Source organism: Ascaphus truei, chromosome 1, assembly GCF_040206685.1.
Source record: "Ascaphus truei isolate aAscTru1 chromosome 1, aAscTru1.hap1, whole genome shotgun sequence".
Lineage (NCBI taxonomy): Eukaryota > Metazoa > Chordata > Amphibia > Anura > Ascaphidae > Ascaphus > Ascaphus truei.
Genome location: NC_134483.1, coordinates 307,504,115 through 307,516,456, shown reverse-complemented (window position 1 = coordinate 307,516,456; position 12,342 = coordinate 307,504,115). Strand labels below are relative to the sequence as shown.

General features: G+C 40.8%; 1 protein-coding gene across 1 annotated transcript in view; it reads left to right on the top strand.

Annotated features, from left to right (window-relative positions):
- The window catches only part of LOC142470750 (uncharacterized), a 347,019-nt gene that overhangs the window by 91,765 nt on the left and 242,912 nt on the right, over positions 1-12,342 (top strand). Inside the window, exon 3 of the mRNA XM_075577441.1 lies at positions 5,512-5,624. Within this exon, the coding sequence (XP_075433556.1) occupies positions 5,512-5,624 (113 nt within the window). The remainder of the gene's footprint in view (positions 1-5,511; positions 5,625-12,342) is intronic.

Below are 12,342 nucleotides of genomic sequence, written 5' to 3'. Positions count from 1 at the left end.
CTCAGATACTTTCATTCAGCAGTTCACTCATTTCAGTGTTACAGTATTTCCCACACTGTTATTTCAAGTAAAAAGAAACCAAATGATATAAACAAAATCCTATCCCTTTCAGGGATCTAACTACACATCAGAATCAGTCTCTCTAACAGCTGCTGGCCAACTAACCTGGTCCCCCAGCTTAAAACAATGCCCTCTCATTTAGGGTCACTTAGATACAGCACAGTCTTTAGCAACAGCAGTAAACATTTGTTTGGTCTTATCTGTTCGTGGAGTCCAGGCAAATCCTCTGGTACTGTGATACGTGGAGGGGCCGTCAACCCCGATACTGGATGCAGGGGAGCAGCGATACCCCCAGCCTCCAGGCTCCAAGGAGAGAGAGTGAAATGCAAAACCTCCCTGCTCTAAATACCTGTGCATGTGATTAGAAGAGCAGGTGAGGGAGAACTAGAGCCATTGTAATCTGTGGTCTGGATTTTCCATCCAGCTGCCTGAGTTAATGGGAAGCTGTGGAACGGATCATTAACTATTCCTGCACTTTCTGCTCTAAAATGGGGCAGAAAGCTGCCTAACATCTTTGGACTATGTCACACCCCCTATGTCTGATTCATTACCCTGCAGTCTTGTGCCTCTCTCCTATTGGCTGTCTGTTCCTGTAAAGCTCAGCCAAACTGGCTGAGCATAAACCTTGTTTATGTTCCAAGTGCTTGCCACTAGTAGCTTGCTGCCCTGCTGTTGCTTTGCATTCTGCCTTGCCTTTTTTAACCTCTGACTTCAGCTTGTACCCAGACCTCTACCTTCTCTGACCCCTGGACCTCGGCTATGAACAACGACAATTCTGACCTCTCTACTCCTGGACCTTGACTACTCCTATCCTAGTATCACGACTATTCTGACCTCTCCTACCCTGACACAGCTATGACTATGACTCTGCAATCTGGACGCGGTTGCACGGTTGTTGGTCTGTGTTCTCTAACATCCCCACCTCAGCCCTGTTGTCCCGTCTTGTTTGTGGTGAGCACTCGTTACAGTATGCTCAGCCCCACAAACATGGACCCCGCTGAGGTGGCTCGTGTTCTGCACATGCACTCTGACATGTTTAACCAAATAAAGAAACAGCTTAAACAGAACAGTCGGCGAATGGAGCAACTGCTACTTACAGTACAAACTTTGACTGACCAGGCTAAAAGTGCCCTTGTGGACCCTGTCCCCTCAATGGTCTCTGCTCCCACAGCCATTCCCATGAACTAAGCCTCAGAACCCCGACTCTTTACACCCAACCCCTATGGTGGCAATCCTCTTGGTTGTCACGGGTTTCTTAACTGATGTTCTATTTAGTTTGAATTGATGCCCTCACGTTTTCTATCCCAGCGATCTAAGGTGGCCTATATCATATCCCTGCTAGTCGATGACACCTTAGCTTGGGCTTCACCCATCTGGGAACAAAGGCCGGACCTAACCTGCGACATAGGCTGCTTCACCAAGGAGTACCGCAGAGTATTCAGCGCCCGGACGCAAGGTAACCGCTGCCTCATCTCTCTTCCATATTTCCAAGGCAGTCTTCCTGTGTCCTGGTACGCAGTCGAATTTCAGACCATAGCCACTGAAATAGGCTGGAACAATGAGGCATTGGCGGCAACATTCTGGCAAGGTCTCTCCAAGAACCTTAAGGACGAACTTGCTGCGCAGGAACGCCCCACGGAACTGGAGGACCTAATTGGCCTATGCATCTGAGTGGACTTAAGATTACAGGAAAAATCGACGCAAGCAAGGTATTTAGTCTCTCTGCAGCCACTACACAGAGGCTCATTACTCTCCACTTTCGGACCTGGAAGAACCCATGCAGCTCGGAGGCAACACGCTATTGCCCAGTGAGAAACAGCGCAGACGTAATGCTGGACTCTGTCTTTATTGCGGTAACACTGGACACCAGGTAACTGCTTGCCTCCAGAAGTCAGGAAATGCTTAGTACCCAGCGAGAGCCAGGAGGATCACATTGGGAACATTAGGTACGTCTTCTCCCAAGATGCCAACCAGGCTCTTGATACCTCTTGATACCTATAACCCTAACTGGTGACACCTTCAAGGCCACAACTCGGGCCTTTCTGGACTCTTGGACAGGGTGAAATTTTATGGAACAGGGGTTCGCAGAAAGAAACAAAATCCTTTACTGGAACAGTCTACCGGAGACTTTCACTGCCGCCACCAGTCTAAATTCTTTCAAAACTAAAGCTGTCACATTTTAATCTGGCCTGTAACTGTTATATATGCCTATAATATATATTATCTTAAATTGAGAATGCAATATATTCTATATAATGTAATGTATAACCCTTTTCACTCATTGTAACTATGTATTTGTAACCATGTATTTGTCATAACTCTGTGCCCAGGACATACTTGAAAATGAGAGGTACTGTACTGTAACTCTCAATGTATTACTTCCTGGTAAAACATTTTATAAATAAATTAAATAAAGAAATGAGGTAATTCACGCTGGTGAATTTTGGAAAAATTAGAGACCTTTGTGACTTTCATCAATTGTGATATCTCAAGTTCGCCACATTTGCGAATTCTGGTAATGATTACGCACAGAATGTGTGTACTGTTAATATACAACTTGTAAATAGCAACAATGATCTGTATAACATGGAAATAATTCAATTGAAGTTGCTGTAAAAAAAAAGTCTTAGGACCCTATTCACTAAACTTCGATAAGTGACTTAATGTACTTTTTCAGCTATACAGGCATACCCCGGTTTAAGGACACTCACTTTAAGTACACTCGCGAGTAAGTACATATCGCCCAATAGGCAAACGACAGCTCACGCATGCGCCTGTCAGCACGTCCTGAACAGCAATAACAGCTCCATACCTGTACCGAAGCTGTGTGCAAGCGGGGAGACTATAGAGCCTGTTACAAATGCGTTATTTACATCAGTTATGCACGTATATGACGATTGCAGTACAGTACATGCATCGATAAGTGGGGAAAGGGTAGTGCTTCACTTTAAGTACATTTTCACTTTACATACATGCTCTGGTCCCATTGCGTACGTTAATGTGGGGTATGCCTGTATTGCATATTTACAGTAGCACACAAAGCCTTCATTAACATGGCAATATAGCTTGAAAATTGCTTTTTAGCAAGTGTTAGCATTCTTACTATTATAAGCCATGCGGTAGCTGAAAAAATGCCCAAACTTGCATTTTTTGCAAGTAATTGCTATTCACAAAGCTCTGATATGCAAATTGAGGGATAAGCCCTCGCATTTTTTATAATAATTAGGATTTGCATATAACGGAGTTTCTTTTATTTTTACTAAACTTTTTCATTTCAGCCTCCGAGACCCCAAAATCCAGTCCTATAGAATTATAGCACAGCTTCATTACCTTAGTGACTAACTGCTAAGGTAATGAAGGAGTTAAATAGCAGGAACTGGTTTGTTGGTGGTAGAAAGTGTGGGTGCGGCTTGTGGTTACCCCAGCGGGGATGCTTAGGCCTCCTGGTTAGGTTGCAGGAGGAGTTAACCCCAAATATGGGACATAGCGCTTTTGCTCATTCAAATTTACAATAGAGTGCAATAAAACACAATAATATAAAAAATAATTGCGATTGTAACCATTGATTGTCACTGTGGTTACCTCTGTCCTCAACGGGGGCACAGGTTGCCAATGTGGCTATGAATGGACACCCTACTACCCACTCCCTCTACAAACTTGATGGACGCATGTCTTTTTTTCAACCTCATCTACTGTGTAACTATATAACTATGTATTTGAATAGGCAAAACCTCTATTTGCCATATTTGGCTAATAGCATTTTTGCCCATTCCTATGTGGTGTTGGTGGTAGAGTGGGGTGGGCGAAGCTTGTATTTGCCCCGGTGTGGGTGGTTAGACCTCATGGGAGTTGTTAACCCCTTCATTACCTTAGCCGTTAGCCACTAAGGTAATGAAGGTGTGTTTTAATTTTAATAACATACAATTGAAGCAGGAGTCTCTGGAGCTGAACTGCATTAGTTTCAGTCTGGGAGCCCCCTGCTTCACGAGGTACAGGCCTATGTAAGGGTTGCCGTTATCTCCTGCAAATGTGCATCTCTCGCGTCACGTGACCAGGACATTTAAACTTGCCGGAGATACTGTCACCCCATGTACTTCAGAAAGCAGGGGGTCCATGGACCTGAAATTAATGCAGATTAGTTCCAGAGACCAGGAGGAGTACACAGAGCGCAAGAACTCTTCTCGTAGGACTACGAGAGGAGTTCTTGCGCTCTGTGTACTCCTCCTGTTGTCTATTGAGTGATTGTGAAATTCCTCATACCAGCAGCATCTCCTCTTGGTGATATCATTTTTTGTGATTTATTTGTGATATATTATTGGGTTTGCGCTTACCTTCTCTTGCACCAGTTCCAGAGTCCCCCTGTTTCAACGCTATGTTATTCAAATGTAAACTGTGTGATCGCCTGTAAGAGCTGTGCAGGGAGATGCAGCTCTCTCTGTGAAGCTTTTCAAGACCGTAGGTGTGAAAAAAGAACGTTAAGTTCATTTTTCTCTTTGAGCTGCTACAAATTACCAAACGCTTTAAAAAAATGCAATTTTTCTAAATGAATACCATTTTCACACAAATGTCACAGAGTTCGGTAGGAACATGCAAACACATTCGATAATGCAATTCATTTATCGAAGTTTAGTGCATACTGTAGGTCCCATAGGCTTGTTTTGTGGGAAATACACTGCCCTTGAAATCAGAGAACCCATATTGTGTTCAAGTGAAAGCAAACTACAGTAATTTCTGTGGTTTTCAACTCCAGTCCTCAAGAACCCCCAACAGGTCAGGTTTTAAAGCTATCCCTGCTTGACCACAGGTGGTTTAGTCAAAATAACTGAGCCACTGATTGAACCACCTGTGCTCAAGCAGGAATATCCTTATAACCTAAACTGATGGGGGTTCTTGAGTACTGGGGTTGAGAACCAACTGACCTAGTATTTTGTATTCACCATGAATACCACCGGTACCCAAAGGTTTCCTGATGGTCTAAATTTCCTATGTTGGAAGACTCTCAAATTCATTTGGAGTTAGCCAAAATGTATGTTTTTATTAGAGATGTATGTGCAAAATCTTTCCTAAAGTTCGCAAACCGAGAGAATCTCAGGAGGAACAACAAGTACGTAATAACATTTGAAGAAAAAAAACCTGGCAGCCATGCCGAGCATTAAAGGTCAATGTGCAACATTACATGGCCTTTTATATACTGCCATTTTCATAACATTCTGATGAAAATTTGCAGTAGTCTGGGGAAATGTAAAAAAAAAATTGCGTTAACATTACATTTAAGAGATATTCTCAAAAGGACATTTGAAGACATTCACACATTTTTAGTTCCTATGCGTGGAATGTATAATTCAATGCCTATACAGTGTTTAAAGCTTCTGAAACCGATGTACGTAGGGTTATTACAAGGCACATTTTATTACAATAATATAATTTGTCTGCATATAATTTTGCTTACAGTGTCCATCCCAGAAGTACAGAGGTGCTGGAGCAGATTTCTTATGCTTGATGCAGACACAAATGGAAATATCCAACGAACCTGCCTTTTTTCCAAAAATTCATTTGCAAAACAGGTAAATACAGTATATATGATGAAACAAGAAATGTTGCCGCTCTCCAAATGTACAGAAAATATATATACGTGTGGATAAGGGGTGCATACGGGAACCAGGTACATATAGCAAGGCGGGAGAGGGTTAAAGGATAACCCAAAAGAATTCCTATTTGCACTCCCCTATACTAATAAATGGCTAGGAAAAATTCAATCCCTGGGTAAAACCCATACACCATTTAGTGAAAAATAGTTAAAACACAGTTTAATTAACAGTTATGCAAAGACTAATATACAAAGTTTAAAATAAACAGGGAGTGGGTACAGGGAGTGGAGTGAGCTATTTGATGCTGTATTAGTTGCTGTGAGAACACAGCTAACGAATATATAAATCGCTATTAATGCGTCACAGTAACCTTATGCACAGACCTAAATACAGTATATAGCCAGGTTTCTTCTGACCCTACTTACATTTTGTGAATAAAAGTGGTCTGTAATTCTGCTGTTCATGTGATTGCCGTTTAAAAAAAAACAATATCTGAACTTACAGTATAATCCTTGTTGGGATCAGTGATACAATTTCACATTTTCATTTGGAGTTTGCAGAATGCTCTAATAGCCAGACATGCCAATAACATGTCACAGAATAGCCATGCAAATTAGTTTTAGAATAACATATTTAAGGATTCTTCTTAATAACTATGCTAGTTTGGCTGATAACGAACTGTTCCAAAAGTTCATACCGTGGCTTACAAATGTACAGCAATTTAGTAATATCAGCTCATGGTGAACAGCAAGGCTGCAAACATCTTAATAACCTCAAAATACCCCTATTGGTATAAGTGGAAGCGAGAGGGCAGACTGTGTCAATCACAACCAAGGACCTCAAACCTGTGATCCATAATGCCTTGCTTTGTGCACAGACTTATTATACACCACTTTCAATGCTTAAGCAGGGACTACTGCTTTCTACTTTTTTCTCACCGCTGTATATCATAAGTGTTCTTGTCATAGCAGCAGGACAAAAAGACACTGATCATAGCAGGGGGTACATACAATTGAAGGGGGTCTTAAGGAAGAAAAGGACAGTGGGGAGCAGGTAAGAGAGAGAATAGGACCGCTAGGGACAAAGAGAGGAACTATAGAAAATGAGAAAAGCAGACGAAAGACTCCCATTGAGAAAACAGTAATATTACATAAAACTAACCGGCTACCTAGATTGAAACAGTGTATTGTGGACAAAGAACAAAAATACTGTACTTTCACATATCAAAGTTTCAATTATTTGGACTTGTTAAGGAATGGGAAAAGAAAGAGACATACAAAATTCTGGAAATTACAACAGTTCTACTACTTACCTTAGCAAAAAATATATATCTTTTTATCAGAGACAAAAGTAGATATTTTGGAAATCATACAGTTTGACAGGAGGATAAATGCAACTAATCAAGAGCAACACGTGGGAAGTATTTAATTTTCTCCCTGCAGACATGAATAGGGTCAAGCTGACTCCAAGATCACCTAGAGAGAGACATGTAACTGAAACCTCTTTAAGATGTCTGGGGTACTGAGGTTTGAGTGAATAAGGCAGTAAATTCAGGATTTCTTAAATTGTACTTGCTAAGAAAAAGATGTTCTTGAATTTGATAATCAGCAAAGGATGAGAAGTGAATCTCCTGATGGTGCTTCTAAATCCAGGATTGTTCAATGTTGGCCATAATGCCTGGGAGGCCGGGGTATATAAATTGTATATAAAATGTGTGAATGTGTGACAGGGTATATGGCTCACCATATGAAGCCTAACATGGACAGAGTAAAAATAACCACTCTTAAAAGCGAAACCACATGGAAGCCCTTATATAAAGAGACTCCCAGTGCAATCACTATGTGGATAAAACATATCCTGTATCATAGGCTGGAGCCCTGCACATACCCTATAGTCACAATAACCATAAACATAGTAGGTCACTCACTTATTAGCCCCTTCTGCTCCATGACAGCGTGCATCCGTTCCGTTTTGTAGATAGAGTATGTGTAGAAAGATGGTGGAGCACTGCAAAGAAATAGGGCTGGAGGCAGATCCGTGAAAAATAAAAATGCTTTAATCCAAATGCATGGTAGCAACAGCTACATTAAAAGGGTCCTCTAACGCGTTTCGCGCTTTGATAGCGCTTTATCGAATTTGATAATCATATTGTATTCTTAAAATCTATATATCTCCACTAAAGCAAGGTTGGATAATAATCAGATAATTGTTGTCAGGCGCATTTTCTTTTAAGTTTAAGTCATTTTGATTGCAAAATTACCCTATAGCATCTATTTATTTTCTATTTTGCCACTTATTTTGTAATTGTATGCATTAGTTCATTGTAAAAAAGAAAAAAAAAAGAAAGACAATGCACTGTCAAACAACAAACTTGTAAAGATGGCTGTACATATTGTCTCGCTAAAAAAGATAAAAAAAAAACATAATATTAGGTTACATACTATATATAAAATAAATTTTCTTAGTTTGGTATGATCACAGTGCACCTGTATTAATAAAAAACTTTTGTGGTTGTAATGTTCGGAATAAAAGGAGTATTCTTGTATATTAGATGTGAGGCAGTAGTGTGTCCAATATTGTGGGGAATAAAGTGGATGATCCAGGGCCCTGCGGATTTTCAAAAAAGAATGTATTAGTCAGAACAGCACACCGCAGTGCCCTGGATCATCCACTTTTTTCAAGTATAGGATTCTTTAGACAGGTGTTCCCTGAATCAGGAGCACCGGTAACTGTGGGTATCATTTCTTATATATTTTTTCATGGTGTGCAGCATTACATCTACTTAACAATATTGTGGGGAAACAGTATGGTCCGCAAAGAAAAGCAGCAATACTTTATTTGCTTTTTGGGAGAGGGATTTTTGTGCAGTTTAATTGATTGTTTCCATCATTGCCAGGAAGGGTGCGGCACTTGAGTACCAAGACTCTGCTGGCAAGTCACGGCCAGGTGATGGCTTGATTCAGAGTCATGATTCAAATGGAAGAGAAGGGTCTTCCTCTTGCATTCTGATTCCGTTCACCAATTTAGTGGAGAGGTGAACATGATCTCCTCTAGAGAAAAACTGATACATTTCACTGGATGTCACACTGGCCCTGCTGACATCCTGTGAAGATCATAAGGGCACTCACGTTCTTAAACTTTAAACTCTATGACTGTCACCATCCACCATCCTGACTCACTACTTGTATTGCTTCATATATCTGGCACTGTGTTATAGAATATTTTAGTGCCCTATAACTATTATATCATTCTAATAATTTTAAGAATTGCGAATGCTAATATTGATAATGTTTTATTGCTACAAACTATGTATATGATCTAAGAAAATAGAAGCGTGGTCAGTGTTATGACAGATGGAGAGTTGCATATTGAGTACTGAATAGATGTTTCAATTTCATTTTTAATTAATCCATTTCTGTAATTATAATTAGATATGATTGGCTTTGTATTATGCTCCTTGATTGCACTTTACATTTGTACTATTCTTTCAACTAACATATGCATGAGATTCAATAAACGTATTCATCAAGTTACCCAGAGAGATTCTTGCCAGAACTGGCCGATTATTTCAATATAGAGAAAAGAAAAATGAGGACTGCAAACATAGATATCCCATTATACAATGAATGCATACATGATGTTATAATACGTTTGTTAAGTAACTCCTTGTATTGCTTCATGTAAACACACTATAAATAACTCAGTGATGCAAGCTGCCAAATTTATATTGAGAGCAAGAGTAATATTTTACATTCTAGCCATATCAGTTCAACCGAACAAAGTACATAGCCACAAAGTACATAGCCACAAAGTACATAGCCTTAAAGTAAATTTCTCCTTTAAAAAATCCAAAAGGCAACATGCCCATGACTTCAATTGTGTCTCAGTATACCCATTATGCTTCCCGAAATGATTGTCTTTTATAGTCCAGTTTGATGGCTCATTAACTTTTCTATATTGCAATAAGAACTACAGTAGGTGGAAGCACACTAGTCTTGATAATCTTATTGATTTACTGTAAATTATTGTTTTGCATACTTGCACATTCCTTAAAAAAATTACAGTTAGTTTGGCGCCTATAGCAAGTTTACACCACTAAACCTATTGTGCCTTTTTAAAAAAAAATGTTTTTAATGCAATCATTTGTATGGATCAGACTGATGTTAGTCATTTGTATTACAGACTAAGATTACTGAGTGAACACAAGCATAATTTTAAGGTTCAGTTGTGGATATGTTCATTGTGAATAGTCATACAAACTTTAGAATACTGCATCCGTCTAGGCCATATTGAATATTAAAAGATAGTTTGAATTAAAAGTAGAGATGAGCAGGTCTTGAAATCCCCATATTGAACATCACCAATCTGAGCATAATTATCCTTAGGCTCAGATCAGCATGCTAGACCTGAATTGAAAACGAGTCAAAACCTTGTTTTCATTTCCCGCTCGGATCTTGCCCGATTTCACCATTCCTAGTATAAAGCCCGCCTTTACCTGGTGCCAAAAAATTGAAGATAACAGCACGGTCAGTTTTAAGGAAGCTAAATAAGCATCCTTAAGATAAATCTGTGCACGGTTTAAGGAAATAAGGTATAAAAAAAAACTCTGATTCTGTACGATAAATATTATTATCAACTGAATAAACCAGGGGAGCGCAATGTTTTTCCCCTGCGCCCCCTTGCCGGCTATCCCCCACTCCACGAGCCACCCCTGCTTACCTTGACTCAGACGTCCTGGCGTCATGATGTCATGTTGCCATGGCAACGCGACATCACATGACCCCTCTGCGTCATTTGACGCCGTGTTGCCATGGCGATGCGTCACCAGGAGCCTTCTGAAACAAGGTAAGGAGATGTTTACAGAGGCCTTGCAGCTCCCCCGACAATAATTTAAATGCCTTCGGGAAGCACGCGGGGCCTCTGAAAACCCCGCGCCCCCCGCAGCGAATCGCCCACCACTTTTCGCACCGCTGGATTAAACTATACATGTGGTATATACAATGATATTTGCCTATTATGGGATAGATCTACAGATCTTTTCATATAATTAATTAATTCACTCGATCAGATTAGTCAACCATCAATTTTACCTTAATCAGACTAACTTCTTGGACATGGCCGTGTTAAAACAAAAACAATATTGAAAACCAGTGTTTTTAAAACCGTTGAATAAAAATACTTTGTTCAAATGGACAGTTTCCATTAGTGTTGGACCTGGTCCTACTTTAAAAAAAAAAACGGGTAATGGGTACCCGGCCAAAATCAAATGATCTACCTGGCCAGGTACCCGGTTACCCAGTTGGCACTTACCTGGGGGTGGAGGAAGACGGGGGCAACAACTGGCAGGTCAACAGAGGTCCTGTGGCGGTAGAAGCATCAGCAGTGTGTTCAGCTCTGTGCAGAAGCGTTCCTATTGGATAGCCGGCTGTCACATGGTTCCCAGCTCACACTGCTATGGAGCCCTGCAGCTCCCGCGTGGACTGAACACACACTGCTGATGCTGCCACCGCCACAGGACCTCTGCTGACCTGCCTAGATGTCGCTGCGGGCTTCCTCACTGGTCTCCCTCGCCTTCCGCCTTCCGTCGCTGACAGCAGGTAAGTAATTATGTATTTTTCAGCTACCTTGAAATTACCCGGCACCGGGTATTACCCGGAGCCGGGTCCACTTCTCAGTTGCCGGGTCCGGGTAATTTCCGGGTAGCTGAAAATCCGCCGGGTAACGCCAGATACTGGGTAATTCCGGGTACTTTGTACATCACTAGTTTCCATCTATACACACTAAAAATAGGATCACCTATTCCCAAATGATGCACGTAGTACATACAGTATCTCAAGCAATGCAAACTATGTTTATAAAACATTTCGTATAACAGGCAAACACTTCAAAGAGAGGGTATGACTCAAATGAAGTTGATACACTATACCATCTACAGATGCAGCGGACGTTATTCGAACACTTCACGCGTTGTATACCTTGGAATACCCATGTTATGGCACGTGATTTCTTCCAACCTTACCGCCTTAAGACACGAGTGCAGACAAGTGCAAAAAATGGCATTTTAGTGTTCTGGTTTTTAAACACCTGAAATTGACACAGTAGCACAGTACTGTACACATTACAATTCATTCATTTCATTGCACACAAAGAAACAGAATCCATGAAATTCAAACAAAGCAACCGCGATAAACACGTGTGCCTGGGGCGATTGGCCGCGTTAATGCCGCGTGGAATACAGCAGAGCACACGAAAACGGCTCAGTGATTTGTTCAAATAACAGCCGCTGCATCTGTAATTGGCTATTTAGCGAACCAGATTCTTACAAGTGCTCCAGTTGTATTAACTGTAAACATGTAATGACTGGAACGTCTTCCAAGGCCGCGCTTATAATGCCGGCGACGGCGAGGCGACGATGACATCACCCGTCGCCACTAGAAAAAGTTGTAATTCAATTTGCAGCGATGTTCTGAGCACCTGGGTCATTGATTGGTTTACAGACAGTCACATGTGGTGACAGTCTGTAAAAAATCAAATTTAACCCGCTTCCAAATTTATAAGCGCAGCCTAAGCAAGCACATACGGCAAAAATATTATTATTAAATATAGAATTACATGCATGTAAGATTGTAGTTTACACAATTACTGTAAATGCCCATGTGATTTGCTATACATTGGTAAAACCAAAACGATGTTA